Source organism: Mustelus asterias, chromosome 9 (assembly GCF_964213995.1).
Source record: "Mustelus asterias chromosome 9, sMusAst1.hap1.1, whole genome shotgun sequence".
Taxonomy (NCBI): domain Eukaryota; kingdom Metazoa; phylum Chordata; class Chondrichthyes; order Carcharhiniformes; family Triakidae; genus Mustelus; species Mustelus asterias.
Genome location: NC_135809.1, coordinates 83,058,982 through 83,085,267, shown reverse-complemented (window position 1 = coordinate 83,085,267; position 26,286 = coordinate 83,058,982). Strand labels below are relative to the sequence as shown.

The window sequence follows — 26,286 nt, the reverse complement described above, 5'->3', positions numbered from 1 at the left end:
CCCTAGAGGCTCTAATTCAGTCTTTGAGAGGCCAGAGAAAAGTGTTATTTCCAGAGAGCAGCTGGAGGAGGCCTGCCAGTCACTCAGCAGGCATGGCTGGATGTCACACTAGAGGTTAGCAACTGCGATCTAGTGAACAGGGCATGGATCAGTGCAGGAAGCATTTCAATAACTTTCTGAAGTCTGGCAAGATGAATAAGATGCAATGCCCAGCTGACAGACATGAAGTAAATATATACAGAGCCCATCTCTGAGCAGACATTGTCCAGGAAACTTAGAATGTGTGCACGACCAGGTCAACTCCTCACATGAGGGAAGGTTCTGCAGCACTTTAGCTCCTGGAGGGTTTTGAGATAAACCCACAGAGAGTAAATTGCCAGGATCCATACATGCAAATGTGTCTCAGGATGAGTGGAAGTATCACAGTCTTAACCTTCTTGGTGTGCTGCCAGCAGGAATAACAAGCCCACATTGCTAGTGAGAGGAGTCATTCCGGGGGATGGGGTAGAATGGCCCACCTGGCAGGGCAGTATTGACAATGTTAGAGGAGAAGGCCCTTAATTGACAGAGTGGCTGCAGGAGGGGCCGCCATCGAGGACAAGGTGGGAATCTGTTAGGGAGGGGGTGAAAGCTTCTTGCCCTGTACATGCAACCAGCTAATCTGTGTTGTCATACTCATCTGATTATGAGATGTATGGCTGCCTGTCAGAGCTTTCTGAGACAGTGCGGGCTATTAGCCAGTGAAATGGAGGAGACCGTCCATGACATGAGCACTGCAATGTAAGTGCAGGAACTCCTCCATTTAAAGACTGGACAACCCCATGGAGAATCATAAGTTGCAGTCCATGGAATGATCCAAGAGCAGTGGACTGGCGTGAACTGAATTTACGAAGCATTCTGCATCATTGACTGCTATGTTGTAGATGTGGCATTGGGATGAAATGGTGATCCTTAGGACCCTTACATGTGTCATGCCGTTACTATTGGGACATAGGAATAGCCACAGTATGCACTGCCTCTGTGAGAAAACCTGAATGGCTACGGCCAATGTTTGGATGGTGGGGACATACTGAAAGCATCCTCCTAGACACCTGGAAATTTTGACGTGGCTTTAGACCAGTGACAGAAAAAGTGTTGAGTGCAATATCGACACGAAACAAATTCATTTCAGCATCTACCAACTTCAGGAGAAGCATCCCTGGAACACAGCAGCATAGACTTCACTACCATCCTGGTCAATGTGATTCCCCCTCAATATGAACTTGCAATGCAGCCAAATAGTCCTCATCCTCATCCGACCATGATGCGGCAGATGACTTTCAGACATGCTCCTCCTTCAGTGGTCCTCCTTGCAGGGCTAAGTTGTGCAGACCATTGCAACATCACATTCTGGAGAGTCGATCTGACCAGTCACGTCACCAGAACCGCATCTTCAGGAGCCTATTTAATAGTGCCCTTGTGGAGAGATGGCAGTGGTGAGGTCGTGCATTGCGGTCATCAGCCATCTCTTCAAAGGACGTCCCTTAATTGTCAGCCAGGGTCTATTCATGGAGGTGGCATGAACAGCTGGGGCATGTGCTGAGGAAGAATGAACCGTGACAGTTGCCAAGTGACCTATGTACACAAAAAGGAACGGTCTGTGATGTTCGTACACCAACCAAACATTAAGTAAATGGAATCCCTTCCTGTTGATAATAACAGTGCACTGCACTTTAGGGGTACTGATGGCCACATGGGTATAGTTTATCATGCCCTACACCTGATAGAATTCTATCATGAAGGCAAATTCTACTGATCTCTGAGCCTGACTGGTTGGACCTGTGATGAGGTTTGTTGACCTCTCATCAAAGCACTGGTCACTTGAATGATGCTGATATGGGTAGCCAGCTGCACTATCCCACACAGCTCTGCTGGTAACTCTGCAAATAAGCTTGATGCTGGAGAATTCAAGGCAACAGTCGCCTTGACAGCTATTGACAGTGATATTGTCCACCAATCCTTGTGGTCTAAGGTTCGCATCCTGGAGGGCATACAGGGCATACCTCTGTAGGCAACATTGCTGTTCAGGAAGTTGATCCTTTTTCATGAAGTTTTTTTCCCCCCAACAACCCCTCGACCTGCACCTCTGCTTTCCGGCGCACAAGAGGCTGCCTTGCTGCTCACCAATGTTCCAATCCAACTCTGAGTAAGTGTTCCGCATGTCCAGAGACACCCTTACTTCAAGTGCCAAATTTCCCTTGCACCTTTTTAGGGTGATCCAGAATGAGCTGTTCTCCAAAATCCACCCTATCAGCACTTCCAACACGAGAGCTCTGCTTTCATTACGGCATGATGTGAAGACACTCACCTGATGAAGGAGCAGCGCTCCGAAAGTTAGTGGCTTGTGCTACCAAATAAACCTGTTGGACTTTAACCTGGTGTTGTGAGACTTCTTACTTAATTATGGCAGTCAATGCTGTGCATGAGTTCTTCTTCACTGATTCCCTTTTTTACACAAAGGATCTCATGGCTGCCACTTTAGTCAAAGGTTTCCTGCTGTGCAGCACCTCATCTATTTGGACAATGTAATTATAGCCACAGCATGGGGCCTAGGCCTCTGTTAAAATTGCAACACTGCGTCAAAAAACCTCTCAAGTGCCTGTATAATCACCCCCATCACCTGTCCGCCATGACAATTGGGTGACCGTGCTCCCCGGGAAGCCACTTCCGGAAAATTGAGCAGAGGCAGCAACACTTTGGGCAACTGGCACACCATCCCCAACATTGCCAGCAATGCCGGCACCAAATCCCTGTCACCTCCGAGACAACATTCAACTCAAAGACTCAACTCAGAAAAACATCAAATTTTCTTACCATCTTCTTGGTGGTATTTAAGGCAATGCTTAGCCTGTCAAAGTGGTTTAGAGATAGTGACTGGCTGCAATTAACAAAGTTAAGGAAGTTGTAAAGAAGCAGGCCTTTCAAGAGCAGGGAAAACGTTCAAATGGAAGTTGGAAGGCTAAGAAAGGTTAAGTGCTTAATTTAATTATTATTACAAAGTATCTTGCAGTTGATAGAGTAATAGCTTGAGCACAGAGTGAGAGAGCACAGTATAACTGTACAGAGAAATAATATATTAGAAAGAATTTACATTTCTACAGCACCTTGTCATGCCCTTAGGCTCTCCCAAAGTGCATTACAACCAATTCATTGCTTTATAAAGTGCAGCGACTCTCACAACAGAGGCAAACATATCAGACAATTTGGAGATAGCAAAGTTACACAAACAGCAATAAAATCAGCCATCAGTTAGTCTGGTTTTGGTGATGTTGATCAAGGGATTAAGAGCATCAGTCAAGACATGAGGAGAATCCTTTGTTCAGCGCCATGGGATCTTACAAATTTTATCTAGAGGGCAGATATGATCTCAGTTGAATACATCCAAAAGTACATGTTGGACTCCAGGTTAACTGCGAGGCTGTACCTATCAGAATTTGCAATACAGGTGAAGTTGTCATAGTCCCAGATAACCATAGGCTGCTCTCCCCTTTGAGGGGAAGGGCTGACCGGTGGTGATTTAACCTGAGGATCACCACACCTCAGGCGGGGGTCAAAGTTGAGAAGACTTCATGAATAACCTCAGCCAGTATGGGAATTGAACTGCGCTGTTGGCGTCGCTCTGCAAAATGAACCAGCCATCCAGCCAGCTAAGCTAACTGATCCCCGAATCTGCAATAGGGTTCAGCCATATCTTTGCTTTCCCTCACTATGCTGACCCAAGTGCCTCAGAATCCCAATGCCGTGCCAGAGCCCCTCTCATGTCACATTGCTGGAACCCTTTCACCAGAATTCTGGGAGGTTGCACAGCATGGACGTTGATTTTCTGCCCCAGTGACTCATCAGAAGGGCACCTCTGACTGCGGCACTCACTAGGCAAAAGCGTAAGCTTACATTAAATGCTCAATTTCATAGTATGTCTTAAACCCACAACAAGTTGACTAAGGGAGGGAGTTTGGGAGGTGGTGGAGAGGTATTCTAAGTTAGAATAAGATGAAAATCAAGACTGGAGGAGGTAGTGACCACTATGGTTGGCACACTGCCCCAGAGATGATGCCCGCAAAACCCAAAAGAAGGCAGACCATCCAATATCACCTAGGTCAATCTACCATAATGGAAGAGGTTGTATATCTTGTGTGCACTTTGCAAGGCATCACCTCAATGAAAGAACATGTCAGTGCTAAATACAAGCTGTAAATTTCACTTGGCTACATTTGTACTGTAATCTTAAGTCTGACATAATGATTGACACTGAGCAACCCATTAATTTGCGATATTGTGACCTCGAACAGGATCATTTATGTTCCTCTAATCAATATTAAAGCCTGACCCTTTCCAGTGGCACTATTCGAGCATTAGCAATAGCCCAATTAAAATAAGTGGGTTAGTGCCGTCAATAAAACAATGCTGGGCAGAAAGCTCAGGCTTGAGTTTAACTTTGCAGAAATCCTTAATACTTAATCTTGAGATAGTATTAATTGTATTATCATAGATAAAGTAGCGCTGGTTAATGCACCTCTAGATTCAATTCCATTGAGTCTTGCAAGCAGAAGGAAAGTTTAATTTCAGGTAGTCCTGCTGTGATTAATTTGGCTTGGTTACTTAGTGATATTGTTTGGTTTGAGTATTGTGAACAGTCTAATGGTGAGTTTATTCAGACATTAATCAAGAAAACACTAGACATTATTGGTAGAGCCTAAACTAATCATCTGACATGTATTCGCGTGTCAGCTGTGGCTCAGGTAATATTACTCAAGTCCCAGATTCAAGCAAGGAGCACAATGAGCAAAGCCGGCATTGAGTGGAGTATTGAGGAGTGCTGCATTGGTGGCGGTACTACCTTCCAGATGGGATGTTAAACTGAGACCCTGTCTGCCAGCTCGGTGGATGTAAAATATCCCATGGCACAGTGGGCAGGAGAATTGTCCCCCGTGTCTTGGCCAATATTTATCTTCAAATCAACATCACAAAAAAGTCAACAGATTACCTGGTCATTATCATATTGCTATTTTTGAGAGTTTGCTGTGCGCAAATTGGCTGTTTCCTATATTCCAACAGTGACTACACTTCAGAAGTTCTTTTATTGGCTACAAATTGCTTTGAGACATCTAGTGGTCATGGAAAGTGCTATATAAATGCAAATGTGTCTTTTTACACATCAACAAAGATTCAATTGATGCATGGCCTGATACAGATTGCACGTTGGAATTGCAGACATAATGGAGGTGATTTTCTTTCAGGATGGCTCTCCAACAGAACTGGGACAGAGCAGAAAAAGATAGGCCTCCATCGAATACAATTGTCACAGCATTCCTTCTGTGGAATGGGCTACAGGTACAGGTCACAAAACCTCAGGACATCCATTTGTATTGCTCCCACCCACTTTCCCCAGAACGTTGCTGAGGTCTCGCTCATTAATCTGCCTTTCAGTAACACTGTGTCAATCAGTAAGTCACGATGTGGAGATGCCGGCATTGGACTGGGGTCAACACAGTAAGAGTTTTAACAACACCAGGTTAAAGTCCAACAGGTTTATTTGGTAGCAAATACCATTAGCTTTCGGAGCGCTGCTCCTTTGTCAATCAGTAAGTAGCAGGTATGGATGAAGACCATCAATTCTGAAGTTCTAAATGACAATGGCCCAGATTTTGCTGTCAAAGTAACAGTGAGGCCTTGGCACCAAACTATATTAGGTTACATTACAGCTTATACTGTTTAGCACTGAGTGCGACTAACTAACATGTCCAGGAAGGAAACAGAACCTTATTAAGGTCCAATTACCTTGTTATGTGGCGAGATAAATATTGACGAGACTGCGACAGAAATGGAGACTGTTTCCAGCTGGGGTGCCAGAGGAAGAATTCTCTCGGCTGTATCACCTTAGTGACCACACTACTCTACCTGAAACAGGCAATGGTGACATAGATGAGATGGGTGGTGGATGCAATGCAAGTCCCGATGAAGAGGAGAAACGGGATCTGGATGGTGAAGATGTCAAGGCAATTCCGACTGACCTTCACTTTGTAGTTCCCACACTGCATGCAGCCTGCTGTGGTGCACCAATCCCAAATAAAACTAGACCGGGACACCCTCAAATGGGTCGACATGGTTTGCTGCTCATACTGCCAATTCAGACTCAGGTTCCAGAGTACCTTGGTGGAAATATCTAGGACAGCTGTCGTGTAAATTTCTAATCAATTACATCATTTTTAATACAGAACTAATCATTTTTTCCAACATTGAATATTATCTAATATATGTATTTGACCTATTAGCAAATGTGGTCTAAATTAAGCTAATTGCATTCCATACAGTCTTGTTTACTTTATTCATTTGTGATTTGTTGCAGTCTTATTCAATACTAATAGCACAACTCCTTTAGACTGCCTAATGTGTATAGCTGGCAGGTTATGGTGGCACCAACGCATCTCCTAAAAGTCATATTGAGCATTCCACACAATTAATTATTCTTCAAAATGTTTCACTGGAGAGGTACATCCCCATGGCTCACATCAAAACAGCATAAAAGATTAACTTAAATGTATTATGAAGTAATTTTAGATACGATGGGTTCTTTATAGATATAATTGATGTTTATAATCTCTCTCCTTAATCATCAGGCACCTTTTCCTTCACTCGCACTTCCACATCTCCTTTGGGGCAGCATGATGGCACAGTGGTTAGCATTGCTGCCTCTGCGCCAGGGACCCCGTTCAATTCCAGCCTTGTGTGGAGTTTGCATGTTCTCCCTGTATCTGCGTGGGTTTTCTCCGGGTGCTCCGGTTTCCTCTCAGTTCAAAGATGTGTGGGTTAGGTTGATTGGATATGCTAAATTGCTCCTTAGTTTCAGAGTGATTGGCAGGGTAAATATGGGGATAAGGCCTGGGTGGGATCGTTGTCGGTGCAGGCTCGATGGGCTGAATGGCTTCCTCCTGCACTGTAGGGATTCTGTGATTCTACGGAAGTGCTTCACTCCACAGTTTTTCCAAAACACTGTCCTGTCCTACTGACACCCTGCTGACTATCGCTGGTACCAAGACTGGCACCTTGAAATTAACATGATGCCCAGTGGCAGTATTTTCAGGACCCACTGCCTCCATTTCTACTGCTGTGGGCTCCAAAGATCAACCTCAAGCTGATCTGGCCAAACTGGCTAATGCTTCTGAAGCTTTCAGAGGCCAGGGTCTCTGCTAACTATTCCTGATTAACCAGGCAGCTTCCTTCAAGGTCAGTTTGATAATACTTTGCTCTTTTCTATATCCTGAGGAGGAATATTTTGTCAATAGTTGTTGTAAATCCAGAATTGATTCTTCCGATCATTCATTCGCTGACTGTTCAATAAATCACTCCAGTGGTTAAACCTGATCCTGTGATAATGTTTATTCTTCAGCCTGTCATGTTCCTGTTCAGCATGAAGAGGAGATAGGTTTTTGCTTGTTCCTTCAGCTCACCATAATTATCCAAATATTGGTGCAAAGGTCTGTTCTGCTTCATAAAAGCTCTGTGATACTGAACCCAAGGAGCAAATCTAGTGTAAAACCCCAAAGATAGTCAATAAAAATGAGTGAGAAATAGTACTTGGATGAAAGAAGATACGGCAATCAAAGCCAACAGCTTACAGTTTTCTTGGATAAAATTGCAGGAATTGATCCCCAAAGCACAATAAAAATTCACAATACAAGGTATGAAAAACAAAATTTGACTGAATAAATCACCATTAGTAAGTCACTCTGATAATAATGTGCACTAGATAGCATTCCTTCTGTAAAATGACATATCCCTGACTCATTACATGGATCTATTATAGATGGTTTGAGAGAAAAGGATCTCCCATTCATCATCAGCTTTCCCTCAATTCGAGGATAGCGTCTACTAACGTTTGACTTTCTGCTGTGGGTCTTCGTGTGACTGAACAGGATGATTTTTGAGCTGCAGATCTTTGGGCATGTAGAGCAGAACATCCCGCGAGGTGTGGGAATGTGGAAGTTTTGTTTATTTTTCTTTCTTTCCCTGATGTCACTCTGCCTCGTCAGTAAGGTGTTGGAACTCGAGGCATGATGCAGTTTGATGGACATGTTGCCATCTGCATTCTGAGTAATTAGTAGCAAACTCCTCCCAAAATGCCACCATCATCAGTATTTATGTCCCCACCTTTGACTCTGACGAAGATGTCAGGGATGAGTTCTACTCTGATCTCGATGCAGCCAAGAAGAAAAAAAAAACTTTCTTCTGGGGGACTTTAAATTGTGATTTCATTCACCCCCGAGGAGTGGTGTGAACCAGTAACATTTGTCACAACTGAATGATGGGGTGTGTGCACCCAGCTCCAGCAATGCTTGTGTCATGCCATTTATATCGAAAATAGTTCCAAAGTGCTTCACCAAAGTGTAATTAGGAAAATTCAATGCTGAGCCAAAGAAGGAAATATTAGGAGGGATGGAAAAAAGCTTGGGGGAATGTTAAAGGAGGAGAGAGAGTTGGAGAAGCAAAGAGATTTAAGGAGGAAATTCCAGAACGTAGGGCTGAGGCAGCTGAAGGCACAGCCACCAATGACTGAGTGAAGGCAGTGGGGGTGTGCATCCAGTCAGCGTTGGAGCAACAGAGTTCTCAGAGGATGGTAACTTGCATCAAAGAAGAGATGTAAACAGAAAAGGGAGAAAAACCTGAGCATGAGTTACGCTGTGCCACTTTCTTGTATCTCTGAGTGCCCTGCCTAAGTTCTGGGTCAGCGGAGGATTGGACATGTATTCCCCATCTTGCCAATTGGTCAGAGAATACCTTTGCTCAAGAAGGCTACTGAACGGGGCAGAGTGTAATTATTACAAAGATTTCAAAGTCCACTCTGTCACTCATATCCCAGAACCTGGCTAATTGTGTTGGTCCTTCCTTGATTTCTGCATACCTTGGGAAGGGAGTGTAAAAGGCTGTTTCTAGTACTGTGCTAATGCTCGCTCCACTCACATTGTCTGTACCTTTAAGACTTGATTAGCTGTAAAGACTCACATTCCAATCATTATTCATTATTCTGTAAATTGAGTTTGTGTCTTTATATGCCTTGTTTGCTGTTTATGAGCAGATATTCCACTCACCTGACAAAGGAGCAGCGCTCCGAAAGCTAGTGGCGTTTGCTACCAAATAAACCTGTTGAACTTTAACCTGGTGTTGTTAGACTCCTTACTGTGTTTACCCCAGTCCAACACCAGCATTTCCACATCTAGTACGCAACAGCATTCTCTTGTGCATTTGAAGGCAGCATTCTCTGTGAGAGGCAGATTGCTCTATATATCAAGCAAACTCTCGACTATTGTCTGGTCAGTCAATGAGATATAGGTAAATCAGTTACATAAACAATTCATCAAATGATCCTGACTTTAAAGGCATGTCATGTTATATTGCATAAATATTTATTCATCAGAGTAAAATACACTTCCTGATAACTCAGACCTCAATGGCTGATCGATGAATGGAGCAGGGAGGGAAGGCAGTAGGTCCACTGATCAATGCAGTGAGTGCTATAAAGAGGACTTGCAAAAGGACACTGATGTCTTAAGGCACTGTTAAACATGACGTGGGACCTGGATATTTAATCTGTTTTGTTCCTGCCTGACCAAATTCAGTTGTTCATCAGTCATGAGTTGACAAAATACTTTCATTTACCATTGCTTAACAGCAGAATTAATCAAAGCAAATAGCTACTACACTACTTGAACGTGCCTTTCAAGTGCTGACATTGTCATCAGCATTCTAGTGCTCTCACGGTTATTAGCCTCTATCCATCATTAACTTCAACAGAAAACAGATGGATTTCAGATGAGTGTGTAAGAATGACTAAAACAGTACACATATAAATTCCCACCTTTGCTCTAATGACCTTTATTATATCCATTAACAGCACTTCACATCACTATGTATCTTCCATCCAGCTGAATGAAATGTAGGCTTACTCAAAGCCGATTCTTGCTTTTCGGAGATGAGCTTTCTGAACCTTCGTTCTCATTGCCGTGCATCACCAAAGCCACAAGATTTGGCAAGATAATAGATAGCAGCAATATAAGCCAATTGGATGTGTTGTTGTTTTTGTACCTTTGTGCTCTTCCCTTGGGGAATAGTGTGAAGCTGTAGAAGGATTCGTAGGTTGATTAACAGTCTGATGGACTGTGACATGACCATTCTTCTAGGAGAATTTGTAAGATAGATAAAATGTACTGAGTCATATTCTTATCAACTGACAAACTATGATGTGAGCCAAACGGTGGACAACAGAAGTGATTTGATGACCACATACACAGAGACATCTTCTGATTAGCGCACAAATACCATCATCGAACCCTTTCATTGCATTGAAATACGTCAATATGTGCCGATGATATAAGTAATTTGATGTGGTGGTGTTGTGTTTATATCTTCACATTGGACAATGGAGAATAGCGTGACGCAGTGAAAGAACTCACACTCTGATAACAGACTTTCACATGTATACTCCTACCATGGCCATGACCATCTTTGTACCAGCTGTTAGGTTAGTTAGTTATGGGGTAGACAGAATGTGGAGTTCAGGCTACAATCATATTAGCTATGACCTGATTGAATAGTGGAGCAGGCTTGAGGGACCAAACGATCTACTCCTGCTCCTAATATGTTTGCATGTTCGTGGTAGCAGGAGTTTGTTTTTGGCTCCCATGACTGAGGATGTGGCAACTAATGGACACAAGTATCCTGCTGGACGTCATGCTGCCAGCATTCAATGCCAATGTTCCAGACATCAGGGATAGGAGTTCAAACCCTTCACCTTCTGACTAAGAAGCATGAATGTTACCAGCAAACCAAAGGGTTGTTCTAGCTCAATGGTTATTTACCTTTCAGGACATGGCATAGGCAACATTCTGATGGATATACTGGTGAATAGATAATTGAAGCCATCAGCATAGTACACATCAACAGCAGGGAGAGAGCAACTAGGATACTTGGATGTGGAGCTGAACAATACAACACAAATCTCAGAAAGTGAGTCAAATTTTAACCATAATGTTGCTCTGTCCCTGCTTATAGTACTGAGTATAATTCTGATCATTTTGTTATAAAACATGGCGAGGATGCAGCAAAAGGTAACTGAATTGAAAGTTAGGATATGGGTAGAGCTATAGAAACTGAAAATGTTTAGTCTGAAGGAGGAAAGATTTGAGATGATCTTCTGTGGAAGTAGTCCCAAAGGGTGTCAACAAGATAAATGTTAATATGTTTAAAACAATTACAGATTTTACAACAAGATGACATAGCTTTGAACTTAGGAGTGAAATAACTGAGTAAATTAAATGGCCAGAATGTTACGACTGTACACATCGGTGGGATTTTCCCATCCCGCTGCAGTTTTGGCTGGGTACCAAATTCTCCCACCTCGCTGCAGCCTGAGTGTGGCGTGAACAGCCGGTAAGGTCGCATCCAATAAATTTAGATGGAAAATTATGAATAGGTGGAATCAGAGGCTGTTGGGAAGGTGTTGGTTACAGAAGTGTTCTTGAAGAAGCCTTCATAGTCTTCAGTAGGCTAACCATAAGTCTTTATTAACAAGTAGAACTGTTTACACATGGATAGTAAAGGGTACAGGCTCGAGGCTATCTCCATATTTAAGCCTTAAATAGTCTCTGCTCAAAACCACACTAACCCCTGGGTCGCTTCTCGGCCTTTTGGCTAAGATCAAATGTAGTATGGATAGGATGCTGCACTTGGTTGAGGTCATCAGGTTACATTGAAGCTTCATATGTTTCATATGAAGCAATTTTTAAAAGCGGCATCTCGGCCTTTTGGCTAAGATGCAAATGAGCTCAAGTCTTGGAGGAGGAACCTCCCCCTTCTCCAATCAGCTTGGCTCATGTAGATCAGGCCCAAGACAGGAGTGGAGGCCCTGTCTTGTCAGCTTGGATCGGAAATGTCTCAACTTGTTGAGACTCTGAATTGGACTTGATTTGATTGAATTGAAAAAGTATATTAAAAAAATTTGTCTTCTTACATCGCTCAGTGGGCAGGACTGTACTCAGCCCCAGAATGTGCCAGCTGCAGTAACCAAAGGAAGACAGTTGTTATAGAATCTGATTGTAATGTTATTGCAGAGAGGTATAAATATCAGAATCACAGACTGGTTACAGCAAGGAGGAAACCATTCGGCCCATTGTGTCTGCTCTCCAAATGAGCATTCTGACTTCGTGTTATTCTCCTGCCTTTTCTCCATAACCCTGCATATTGTTTCTGTTCAAATAATCATCTGATGCCCTCTTGAATGTCTCGATTGAACCTGCCTCTACCACACCTCCAGGCAGTGCATTCCAGACCCGAACACTCGCTGTGTGAAAAGGTTTTTTCTCACATCACATTTGCTTCTTTTACAAATCATTTTAAATCTGTGCCCTCCCATTTTCGGTCCTTTTATGAGTGGAAATAGTTTCTCCCTATCTACTCTGTCCAGCTCCCTCATGATTTTGAACATCTCTATTAAATCTCCTCTCAGCCTTCTTCTCTCTAAGGAGAACAGTCCCAACCTCTCCAGTCTATCCTCACAACTGAAGTTTCTCATTCCTGGAACCATTCTTGTCAACCGCTTCTGCTTTCTCTCCAATGCATTCACATCGTTCCTATTGTGTGGCACCCAGAACTGTACACAATACTCCAGCTGTGGTCTAGCTAATGTCTTGTATAAATTCAGCATGCAGTGTTCTATCACACCTCCGCCACCCCCCGCACCCCCCACCCCCCTTCCTTCTTAATCTTCATTGCTATCTTCCTTTTCATCCAGGGAGTTCTGGATTTGTTTTCCCTTTCCCTTTTCAGTGCCTGGACCATTTTAGTGTTAAAGGTAGCCCATTGTTCAGCTGCAACCTTTCTTGCCAACCTTTTGTTCCAGTCTAACCATTCCAGCTCTGTTCTTGCCTCATTGAAGTCAGCTCAACCTCCCAGTTGATTATTCTTGCTCTGGATGGCCCATTGCCCTTTTCTACCATTATCTGGAACCTTATGATACAATAATCACTATATCCTTAATGTTCCCCCACTGACACTTGATCTACTTGGCCCACCTCATTGCTAAGAACTAGGTCCACCAGTGCACCTTTTCTTGTTGGACTGGAGCGATACTGCTGTAGAAAACTTCCCTGAACACATTCTAGGAACATTTGGCCCTCTCCACCCTTTACACTATCACTGATCCAGTCTACATTCGGGTAATTGAAGATCCCCGTTATATCTACTCTATAATGTTTGCATCCCTCTGTAATTTCTCTGTAGATTTGTTCCTCTACATCCTTCTTGCTAGTTGGCAGCCTACAGAGTACACTGAGCAATGTCGGGGGTGATTCTCCCAAAAATGCTGAATTGACGAGAAAACTGGTATAAGTCACAACGGTTTTTTCAGTTCAACTTCAGACCAAATCTCCCATGATCTGTCAGTCACTCCATTTGCTGGTCAGCCTGATCATTGGCCAGCCCAGGAGCCCCGCAGTGCCCCCCCCCGCCCCCCCCCCCCCCACACACACACCTCAGCCCTCTCCACGGCCCAATCAGGCCCCCACAAGCATTCCTAGGCCAATCCCAACCCAGCCCCCTCCCCCCCTGTCCCGGAGCACCCTGATCCCCCCACCCCCTCCCCCCACACTGGCAGAGCCTCCTACCGCTGACCCCCCTCCCCAGGAGGCAGACCCCCCTCCCCAACCCAGTCCGCCCTGATCACTGGCCTCCCTCCAGCCCCAACCGATCCCAATGCAAAGTGGCAGCGGGAACCCCCACCCTCACCGACTGCCCCACCCAGTGGCCCCATCCGCAACAGGCCCCACCCCTCTATAGGCCCCGCAAAATGTCCCACAGGGAACCCAGTGCCAGCTCTTTTCAGGTGCAGCCCATCTGCTTTGTACAGGTGCCATCTCCCAGAGCCTGTTCCAGAAATCTAAAGCCCTCCCTTTTGCACCATCTTTCCTGCCACACATTCTTCTGATTTATCCTCCTATTCCTGTACTCACCTACATCTGCCACTGGGTGTAATTTGGAGATTACAACATTTAAGGCCCTGATTTTCTGCTCAGCTCCTTAAATTCTGATTGCAGGACCACATCTCCCTTCCTATCGACGTCATTGGTATCACAACCTCTGGCTACTCGCCTTCCGCCAGAACAATGTCATGCTACTCCTCAGTGGAGTGGGCGGCACGGTGGCACAGTGGCTAGCACTGCTGCCTCACAATGCCAGGGACCCGGATTCAATTCCCAGTTTGGGCCACTGCCTATGTGGAGTTTGCACATTCTCCCCGTGTCTGTGTGGGTTTCCTCCCACAGTCCAAAGATGTGTGGGTTAGGTGTATTGGCCATGCTAAATTGTCCCTTAGTGTCAGGGGGCTGAACTAGGTTAAATACATGGGGTTATGGGGATAGGGACTGGGGGTGGGATTGTGGTCGGTGCAGACTTGATGGGCCAAATGGCCTCCTTCTGCACTGTAGGATTCTATGATTCTATGACATCCTTGACCTTGATAGCAGAAAGACAACAGACCATCCTGGAGTCTCACCTATGGCCACAGAAACACTTGGCTGTTCCCCTAATTATCAAATTCCCTATCACCATTGCATTCTTCTTCCTCCCTGTACAATTGAGTCACTTGTGGTGCCAAGGACTTGGCTCTGACTGCACTCCTCTGAGGAACCAGCTTCTAAAATGGCAAACTGATTTCTGAACAGGACCCCAGGGGACTCCTGCACTACCTGTCTGCTTCCTTTGGGTGGCCTGGCTGTCACCCATTCCCTCTCTGCATCCAGGCTTCTAAACGGCAATGTGACCACCTCTCTGAACATGCTATCCATGTCGCTGTCAGCCTCGCTAATGTGCCACAGTGACTCCAATTGCCTCTCAAGCTTTGAAACCTGGAGCTAGACTTTCTGCAGCTGATATCACTTCCTGCACATATAATCCAGGACGCCAGCAGCTCCATGACTTCCTACTTATTACAGGGCAGATATTCCACACAACTGAGCTGCCCTGCTATGTCTTGACTTTACTTCCCTCATGTTAACTGTAATTTATTTTGCATTACTTATATTACGTTATTATCTAGGCCCTGACTTTCCCCTCATTCCTGGTACTTCTCACTTAAGTCCAAGTATAGCTACTTCTTTAAAAATGATATGTTTTCTTAATTTACAACAATTTTAAAGCAGTCCCTAACAGCAGCTTCTTACCAAACAAAGAACTTAGTTTTCCTGTGATGCCACGATTAGTTTTTTTCTCAATCCTTTCAAACTCAGCACGGGCTGGTTCCGGGTAGTTGAGTGGTCCCTTTCCCCTCCACCTGCCAGGTAAGTGGAACACGGCTGCTCTGCTCTCAAGCCACAGACTGGACTGAATTGGATTAGGCCTCTCTTCTAGGTGGTAGTTACTGACTCCAGGTCCTCTTTTCACGCTCTCTCTTCACGGAGTATAACTATTCATTTGCTCACGGTGAATGAATGGAATTATTTTGGCCACTGAGGAGTGGCATTAATTGTTAACCCGTGACTCCCCTTCACTGTGGGATGGCAGAATTGATGCAGCTGTTCCCCCTTCACTATAGTATCGCTCTCCAAGGTTGCATTCCTGTCTTCCATTATGTAGCTTTTCAAATTATATCGTGAGGCTATTGAGTTGTCTCTATCCCTTTAAAAGCGCAAAATTAGAAATCTGGCTTGCTCTTGCTTCCTGGTTAACAGGGTCTGAGTCCTGTGTAATTGATTTGGACTTGGTCCAATAGCAGAACCAACAGGTGAGTATGGATCCCTAGAAGCAGCCCCAGAGCCCAGCTTAGCTATCCTCCCACACTTAATCATACCCCTCCCACACATCACCAAATATAGTTTTGATTTTGGAAGATGCCATTTTACCTGTGTTGAGATGATGATGAAGACTTTTATTATAGGACAGAGTTTAACCCTCCCTCTCTCACTGTCCACATGCCATCAATTTACCTGGAGCCTCACGATGTGCAGGTAGGGATGCCACCTATTTCTCTCCAGCCTCCCCCACAAATACTGGATTCTGTCATTGTGATGGTGGACATTGTCGCACATCCCCTGAGCCTATCACCTACCAATGCCTCATGTGGATATCTACTCATCCCATCTGGAGGCCTGTGCTCTGTTACTTACAGGGGTTCCCCCTCCCCCATGAGAGCTTCGCATACTGTATTATTCTATAACTATTATTCTCTATATTATGTGTTCCCTAACTACAAGCTGCACATGCCTTCTGTGACCATCATCATCTCCCCTGCAGCCCAAAACAGAGTCTTCATGCCCAGGGACGGCAACTCTAGGACAGCCCTGCACTTCAATCTGTGCATTTTTCCTGTGGAGCACACAGCTCTTACCCATCCCTGCAGCTGGGCTACACCATGCTTCCAATGATTGCTCCTGTTGCATGGCTGCTGCTCTTCTGCACCATCTCCTCTCTCTGATTTCGGGTTGTGAGGTCCACTTAGCCTTGTCATCTGTGACTCCTTCCCATTTCACAGCAGGAATGTCTGCATCACTCACTCCTGTCTGCCAGCCCCTGAACATAAACAGGAGCCTTGAGATGGTTCCCATTTCCAATGAGGACTATGGACAACAGTGACCTTCAAAAGGCATTGCGGCTCCGACCTGTGTTCATGCAGTCCATCCCTAATACTGACAGACACCCACCTGTGGAGTCTGTGCAACACCTTCCAGCAATACATGTGCTCACCCTTAGACCCCCTTGTTTGTCTGTGTTTTACACAGCTTGTCAGTGTCCAGCTTCTCTCCTCTCAGTCTTCCCTCTGCTTTCTATTGTTTGTTCTTTTCATCAACCTTTTTGCTCCTCTGCATGCAGTTGTGAGCCCTCATCCTCCCCCCCGCCCTTTTTAGCACAGCCCTCCTTCCACATTGCCCCTCTTGTCTTCATCAGGCCACTCGTGCCCTCCTCACCAGCCTCACCTCACACCCTGTACTGAACCGAGACGGTGACACAGGAGGGTCCATGAGTTCAGCAGCATGGTGCTGTCCATGAGGACCAGCTCAGCATGGAGATGGAGGGCAGAGTGGTGAACAGCGCATCAGGAGCAGCATGATAGGCTTTGTTGCACTCAGGCTGAAGTCTCTGGTGAACTGAGGATTGCCTTGAGCATGCCACTCTTTATCAATCAGGCTTTAGACCGATGTAATTTCATGCTGGCGTGACACAAGGTTGGAAGACCTGATGGGATGCCGGCGGGCAGCTGTTTCAATGAGCATTCATGATTTGCAAATGAGTGCCAATGGCGTCTATACCATCAACCAGCAGGAAGACTAACCTGCCATTAACCCACCATTGGGAGAATGGCAACCTGATTTTACATCAGCAGTTTTCCACTTTTTTTGTTCCCATTAGATTCTCCACTCTCACCCAACACCAAACCTGCCGCAGGTGGGATTCTGCCTTAAGCGTTTATTGATAAAACATAACTATGTCACCTATACAGAGTATAGTCCAAGTTATCAGTTAACTCCATGCTTTCTTCTACACAGGTCTCTGTCCAGTCCATAACTGACCCTAGTCTCAGATCATAGGTGGGATTTTCTGGCTGTGTTCGGCCCAAACCCGGAAAATCCCATCCGAGGTCAACAGGCCTTTGCCTGGTTCACCCCACCCCCTCGCTTGCTTTTGTGGCAGGTGGGTTGGGAAAATTCTTTCCCCCCCACCCCCCCCCACCTTCCATGTGTCTCTTTACATCACATTGTGGGTGGTACTGTTTCTTAGCCCCACATTAACCCTTGCTATGCCAGATACCCTTACACTACAATTGCTGCATATTTTTTTCCCTATTTTGTCTTTGGTTCTTTTGCCAATTCCCTTAAATCTGTGCACTCTGAATGCAGACTCATCTGCCAAAGATAATAGTTTCTCCTTATTTACCCAATCAAAATCTATCATGATTTTTGAACACCTCTGTCGAATAGTAAACCTTAGCTTTCTCTGCAGCGAGGAGAATAATTCCAGTTTCTTTGATCTCTCCACCTCTTTTAACTAATTCATTCCTGGTACCATAAATCTCCAGCATCCTCTCAAAGGTCTTGACATCCTTCTTGAAGTGTGCTGTCCACAATTGGCCACAATAGTGTAGCTGGGGCTTAACCGGATTTTATACCTGTTTAGCATAACTTCTTTACTTTTGTACTATTAGTCTCAACCTGTCCTGTCATTTTCAAAGGCTTGTGTATATACACCCTCAAATCTCTCTGTTCCTGCATCACCTTTAAAATGGTAGTTTAGTTTAAATTGCCTTAAATCTCCTTACTCTTCCTACTAAAGTGAATTACTTCACAATTCTCTGCATTAAATTTCATTTTGCACGTGTTTTCCGATTTCATTATTCTCCATAATACTGAAGTTTGTTACTACACCTTTCAATGTTTACTACATGTGTCATCTGCAAACATTGACATTGTGCCCTCTGTACCCAAGTTCAGGTTATTGATATACATCAAAAAGAGCAACCCCAACATCACTGTACGATTCTCTCCAGTGTGAAAAATTAGCATTCACCAATACTGTCTGCTTTCTGCCCCTCAGCCAATTCCATATCAAAGCAGCTAATGCCCCACAGGTTTACATTTTGTTAACAAGTCTATTATGTAGAAACCTATCAAACACCTTCTGTAGTGAGTTACACTTGAAAAGCATGTGTTTGACAGATGTGATTTCAAATTTCCCAGGGCTAAGAGCATACACAGAAAATCTACTGATCTTTATACTGGAAACCTTCCTCTGTAAACAGCATAATGCTTTGAGAACACTATGACATTGCATTGAATGAATGTTATTGAATGAGCAGGACTTCCCACTGCAATAGGAACCCAGCAGTGGTCTTACAAGATCTTCTGATATTTTTTATGCCAGTCAATCACTCTAGAGATGTCCATCCTGTAGCTTTCCAATGGTTTGGAAAGTTCATCCAGTGAATAGCTTAGCTGCACAGAGCAGAAAGGCTTCATTCAGATGCTTAGCTGGATTGTCAACTGGACTAGGGGTCACTACAATGGGTTTCAATGTCCCTGGGAAAGATAGAGGTCAAATCAGTCAAAGATTCCCACTCCTGCCTGCTACCCACAATTCCCTGGTGCACTGGTGTGGACATTGGGCGAGGACAGAAGAAGATTGGCCTGGAAATTGCTCTACAGACTACAAAGACTTCAAAATGAAAGGCCGGAAGTGTATGTGCCTGTCTAGCAAAAAGCGCACAATCCGTCCTCCTGGGTTATGGCCAACAAGCTGTTTTCTTTATGGAAGTTATTGCATATGACAATAAAGGCATTCGATTTCCAAACCATTGACTGCGATACCCAATACCACCTAAAATAATGAACATATGAGTAATGGCCACTTGGGTGTTGGAGGGCAATATCAGAAATCGTGTCTTTTATATTTTAATTCATATGTCCATTCATATTTTATTTAATTTCAGTATAATACATGCAGGGTTACATAGAGCCAGGCCTCACCAGAGGGAAGGAAAGGGTTAATGCAGACAGCTAGAGGCCTGCTCTGCCAACAGACAAAGATTAACACATGCTATCAACTCCTGATTTGCAGGAGATTGTTCCGAATTATCACGACAATGGGAGAACCGGCATTAAGACAGGCAGGCTCCATATAGTCTAGGGAGGGCATAGCCTCCAATAAACACGATCATCTAGCAGGGGAGAATAACGATTAACACATCAGTGCAAATTGGTTGGGCAAATACAACACCTTTGACATTATAATCGGGTAAACGGAACTGCCCAAGAAACTGATTAACAAAGTTGTATTGAACAATGCAGTCTGCATAACGAGATTAAAAGAACCATTTTGTATCCAACTTGAGGAATTAAAGTTCTAATATAAACCTTTGTGACTCGAAACAGTATATAACCTGTACCAACCTACCAGGGGCAGAGAGGACTCGCAGGCAACCTGAGATTTCAGGCCCGAGGTCAGCTCTCCCTCATGCATGTGGAATAAAAACTTTTCTTGAAGTTCGACACGGTCTCTAAGGCTCGACTCGTTTTATTTCCCTCCTACATTGGGCAATCTGGAGCCACAGAACTGCACCCTATTAAGGAGTTAATGTGTTGGGGTCCTGGACCAGAACCCCAAGTTACATTAGGATGCCAGACTGGACCCCAACAATTTTTCTATTTTGGCATAAATTTGAGGAAACGATACTTCCTTCTAGCAATGATTCCACTGACAAAGTAGGGACCTTTTATAGTAAAACAAACTTTATTTAATAACACAGTTTAACTATAACTCTAACAAATTAAGCAACTTAACTACTAAAGAATATTAAAAAATGAAAAAGAGTTCTAACTCATAGAATCTCTCAGTGCAGAAGGGGGCCATTTGGCCCATTGGGGTCTGCACCGACTCTGACAGAGCATCTTACCCACACCCTTTCCTCTACTCTATTCCCATAATCACCATGATTAATCCCCCTAACCTACAAATCTTGGGACACTAAGGGGCAATTTAGCATGGTCAATCCACCTAACCTGCACATCTTTGGACTGTGGGAGGAAACTGGAGACCCGGAGGAAACCCATGCAGACGCGGGGAGAAAGTGCAAACTCCACACAGACAGTCACCCAAAGTTGGAATTGAACCTGGGTCATAGAATCATAGAATCATAGAAACCCTACAGTGCAGAAGGAGGCCATTCGGCCCATCGAGTCTGCACCGACCACAAACCCACCCAGGCCCTACCCCCACATATTTTACCCGCTAAGCCCTCTAACCTACGCATCTCAGGATTCTAAGGGGCAATTTTTAACCTGGCCAATCAACCTAACCCGCACATCTTTGGACTGTGGGAGGAAACCGGAGCACCCAGAGGAAACCCACGCAGACACGAGGAGAATGTGCAAACTCCACACAGACAGTGACCCGAGCCGGGAATCGAACCCGGGTCCTTGGCACTGTGAGGCAGCATTGCTAACCACTGTGCCACCATGCTGTGTTTCAGTTCCAAATAAGCAAAATTCCTTTTATTGATTTAAAGGCCACTTTAAATAGTTAACAATCATAAATATATTTGCTATATAATAAACGTAGACAGCTTTGGAGTTTTCAGGGAGATCTGGAGCTTTCAGAAGCCTGTAAAATTCTCCTAACTTCAACCAGAACAGCCAAACTCCAACTCCTTACAGCAAAAGCCTTTCTTCTCTGCTACAGACCCAAGACTGCACATAAACCACATCATCACATGACCATGTCAATCACTTTAATCAAAAATCTCAAGGGAACTTAAATAAACAAAAGTCCATTAACTCTACTTAACATAACCACTTGCAAGATTGAAATAAGTGATTATCCTTCTCTCACAGCATCTGAGTTGCATTCCCTCCAGACATAGGAACTGCCTGTAGCATAAAGCTGAATTTTTAAACATTCCCCTCAAACATCAAAAATATATATTTATATATCAATCGCACTACTATCATCACAGAGGAAATTTCTTGAAATAAGGAAGAAGAGTGTCAGTTTAATTAATTGTCTTACCACAAAGGTTTTTTTGGCTAACACATCAAATATATGTGAAACCTCAAGGCAGAGTTTCTGCTAGTTCCCAACAGCACAATCTGTGTGAACCAGTGTGAAAAATTGCAGAAACTCAATCCTAAGTTACATCAAGGAAGAATCAAGTTTCTGTGATCTTTAATGCTGATTCAAACATCACTGTGCTCAAATTCTATCCTGCCCACACTCCTATGTCAAAATACTTTGGATGGCCAGCTTCCATTGATTGCATGTATTTAAGGAAGGCCATTCAAACTGAGCGATGTTTACTGAGGTGCAAAGGCACTCATTGGCAAGCAGGGTTTGAAAGACTTTACGTGCTAAAAAACAAATTTGCTAAGAAACTTACTGGTGTACACCAACAGAACCATCAAGTGGTTGAGTATAGCTGTTTTAAGTAATTTTCAGTGATTTTAAGTCAGGCCACTCACAAATGGAGGACCAAACACCAATTAAAAATGCTCATTTTCGAGAGCAGCCCATTTTGACATACAAAAATTAAACTGTATTAATTAAACTATCACTCTTAAATAAATCCAGGGCTATTCTAATGTAAAGAAGAAATATTAAGGATAACGTTCTATTATGCTGACCATTCACCCTGGCTTATGGTTGGTGACTATGGACATGATTTTGCGGAAACACTGAACTGTGATTGAACCAGAACAATTGTAAGCACAATTTTCTCCCAATTTAAAGCAGAATCTCTTCCCCATTACTTATTTCTGCTGAACATTTCCTAATGTGACTGGGATGCAAGATTGCAACAACAAATTCCAGCCTGCAGCGCGATTCACCTCTGGAGTTTCATCCTACTTTTTCTAATATGTTAGGATTGGCATTCGCAATTTCAACCTGAATTGCTCCAACTCTAAATAACATGGGCAGTGAAGGTTCACTTTCTAAATATTCATCCTCACTTTTCTTTAAGAGAAAGAAACTTAACTTCCTTGAAACCAATGCTGGGAAGAAGCACTTGCAGCATGGCTACTTTTGGATGGATATGAAGGTGGAAGTGACAGATGTGAATATTTAGCTTACTAGCACTAGATCGACATTTTAATATAGTATTGAGGGAGTGCTGCTTCACTGGAGATGCCATTACTCAGACATTGTGGGTGAAATTTGTCTTCAGAGACATTGCAAAATGGGCAACAGCGAACTGGAAGCATTTTATACTTCACAATAGAAAGAATATTATTAAGCAAGCTGCAGACCATTGTCCATTATGCACTCCCACCCAAAACAAATTTCACTCCATTAAGCTGAGTAGCTGTCTGCCTGTTTTGGAGGCACAAAACTTGTAAATATTGTAAATTGTGCAGAGGTTAGTGATGAACATTAAGAGGACCTAGGCTGGTGGGACCGCCAGACGCATGGTCAGCAAAGTAATGGCTTTTACATAGAAACATAGAAGATAGGGGCAGGAGGAGGCCAGTCGGCCCTTTGGGCCTGCTCTGCCATTCATCGCAATCACGGCTGATCATCCAACTCAATAGCCTAATCCTGCTTTCTCCCCATAACCTTTTAGTAGAAAGAATGAGGAGAGGCAATATAAATTAAGAGATACAATTCTAAGTGGGTGCAGGAACAGAGGGACTTGGGGATGTATATGCACAAATCGTTCAAGGTGGCAGAACAGGTTGAGAGTGCAGTTAAAAATAAATCAGGATCCTGGGCTTTATAAATTGAGGCATAGAATGAAAAAACAAGGTGGTTATGATAAACCTTTATAAAACACTGCTTTGGCCTCAATTGGAGTATCATGTCCAATTCTGGCCACCACACTTCAAGAAAGGATGTAAAGGCTTTGGCGAGTGCACAGTAAAGACTTTATGAGAATGGTTGTAGGGATGATTTCAGTTACAAGGGTGGATTGGAGAAACTGCGCTTAAGAGACGAGAAAATTGAGAGGAGAGTTGATTAAGGTGTTCAAAATCTGGAGGGACCTTGACAGAGTAGCTAAAGGCACTACTATTTAATGATTGGCGAAAGAACCAAATGTGGCATAAGAAAACTTGTATTTTCAGCAGACAGTGGTTAGGATCTGGAATGCACACCTGGTGAGTTGGCTAACATTTCTCCCTCTCCACTACCAAAACAGGGTAATTGGTTCATTGCATTGCTACTTTCTGGAGCTTCCTGTCTTAAAATGACTGCTTCGAATCACCACCGTAACAGCAAAATTCTAAATCAATGTTGTTGGAGAATCTGAAGCATTTATGAGATACCTGATAAAGCTCAATATTAATGCAAGATTTTATTTTAGAAAATTGGTCAGGAATAAATTTAAGGCCAGGTATTCCCCACAGTCAACCTCACTTTTTCTTTTTATCATAAAATGCCAAGGACAGTTTTAGCACAAAAAGAGCACTGAAGGAAGGGGTTAGGAGAGGCAGTTAGAGAGCCAGCATGGACTTTTGCAACGTACACAACACAGGAACTGAGCAAATCCTGCAGGCCTCAATCCAGCCTCGCAAAAGAAGCTCAGCAGCTTTATTTAATCTTGCTTGACAACCTGTCACTCAAAGCAAGACCTGTGTAACATCAATAGGAGTGCAATCAGACAATCAATTATATTGATAAATAGCTTCCATAATCGTCAATAGCTGTGTGCATACAGAAATATATTGGGGCGGGGGAAATAAATTATGAATCTACATTCCACAAGAATTATTACAATTCCCCTCAAATGTGACAACAGGATTAGGTTTCAATCAGCAAAACAGGTTCTAGCAGATTTTCAAGTTCAATCTTTAAAGCACTGGATTAATCTTGAGCTGGAACAAAGAAACAGAAAATGAACCAGAAACTTACAAACTGCAGTCCTTGGTAGCGAGCGATGGGAAAATCCTTCACTATGTAAGTTGGTGAGTACACACAGGGTGGAAGGACGTGTTGCACCCGGGATGGATCTATCGGTGGAGCTAGAGAGGAAAAGAAAGCCCCACCTCTATTAGAAAGTACCACAAAGACCTGCAACGTCACTGGTAAAGATGGTATAGATCACTCCCCACCCCTCATTTGAACCCGCCATGAAAGTTAAATTAAAGGTTTAGTATCCTGGATTAACATTGCCCAATGTGGCTAACTGCATTTCTGATCAATCAAATTTAAGTACTAGACATTGCTGTCGTGCATGATCTCAGTCTAAATGCTCATTAGACACTGCCCACATACTTTAACTTATTTCCAAGTTCATTGTTAAAAGGGTAAATGGGAAACAGGGCGTATGAATGTATATTGATCAGTGTGTGTGCTTTTCTGCCTTGCTCACAGCTTATTGTTTATGGTGTGTAACACAGGTGATAATGTTGGGTATCCGCACCATAGAATCACCAGTAATCGTAAGGAGAGGGGAACTGTCAGCAGGATCTGTTCAACCAATTGGAAATAACCACTCCAAAGCCAGCTGAGGAAAACAAACTGACAGTGACGGGTGGCTCGAACAGGCTACATAAAGGCAAAGAGTGAGCAGTGTCCAGCTGCATGCTGGATGGAGAGCAGTGACAGTTTGGATGTGACTTGTCTGAGCCAATATTTTCAGTAACCTGTCGGACAAAGTTCATAAGTACTGGACAGAAACCAAAAAGCTGCACTAATGTTGTGCCGTGTCTGATGAATTTGTGTTAAGGTTCCAAAATTTAGTGAAAAAGAAAAACTGCAAGATACTGCACTGAATGTTGGGAGAAGTTAAGTGAACATCCAGGTGAAGCACATTTACCTGTATTGTGTGTATGCTGTTTCCTAAGGTTTGAATCCTGCCACGGCAGATGGTGGAATTTGAATTCAATAAAAATATCTGGAATTAAGAATCTATTGATGACTATGAAACCATTTTCGATTGTCAGAAAAACCCATCCGGTTCACTAATGTCCTTTAGGGAAGGAAATCTGCCATCCTTACCTGGTCTGGCCTACATGTGACTCCAGAGCCACAGCAATGTGGTTGCTCTCGGGCAACTAGGGATGGGCAATAAGTGCTGGCCAGCCAGCGATGCCCATGTCCCATGAATGAATTTTAAAAAATCAAATTAGTGCATGTCACCATAACCACACCTTTGACTAATCTGCGATTTCTATTGAGGATCATGCCCTGAATAGACAGTTCCCTCTACAGATAAAGTTTAACAAGAATGTAATGTGTAAATTTGGAGTTGATTTTGACTCATTGTGTGCAGCGACAGCAGAAACAAATGAGGGAAAGTTGCACTCTGGCAGTAATTTCCAATGAATCAATGAAGAGGTTTACAAGGAAAGATCAACCTTCCTGCACTTGCGTGATTCCAATCCTGATTCTCCAGATCTTCTTCATGAACATTAACACACATTTCCAGGGCACTGGAGCGTTACACATGCTATACCCTTGTTCAAAAAAAGGGGAAAGGGAAAAACGCAGTTTAACGTCAGTGTGGAGAGCAGTTAGAAGCAATGTACGGAATCTGGTAGCTGTTTCGAGTGTTCCAAAGACAGGGTCAGATCTGTGCTTTGGGCATGCTCACAGGTAAGCTGGCTGGCCATGCATCATCGCCTGGTAGCCAATCAATTACATATTCAGAGTCCAGGGGCCTGGCTAATCATGTGGTGATGGGGGATAGAAAGTCGGAGACCACACTGTTAACTCATGGGGTCAGAGGTGTGGGTGCCATTGGACAGGCATACACTCCTGAAATCTAACATCATCCATCTG

At 43.8% G+C, this 26,286-nt stretch overlaps 1 protein-coding gene across 1 annotated transcript in view; it reads right to left on the bottom strand.

Moving 5' to 3' along the window:
• Positions 1–26,286, bottom strand: part of LOC144498778 (N-acetyl-beta-glucosaminyl-glycoprotein 4-beta-N-acetylgalactosaminyltransferase 1-like) — a 736,002-nt gene that overhangs the window by 85,934 nt on the left and 623,782 nt on the right. The window contains exon 11 of the mRNA XM_078220446.1: positions 24,415–24,524. Coding sequence (XP_078076572.1) covers positions 24,415–24,524 — 110 coding nt within the window. The remainder of the gene's footprint in view (positions 1–24,414; positions 24,525–26,286) is intronic.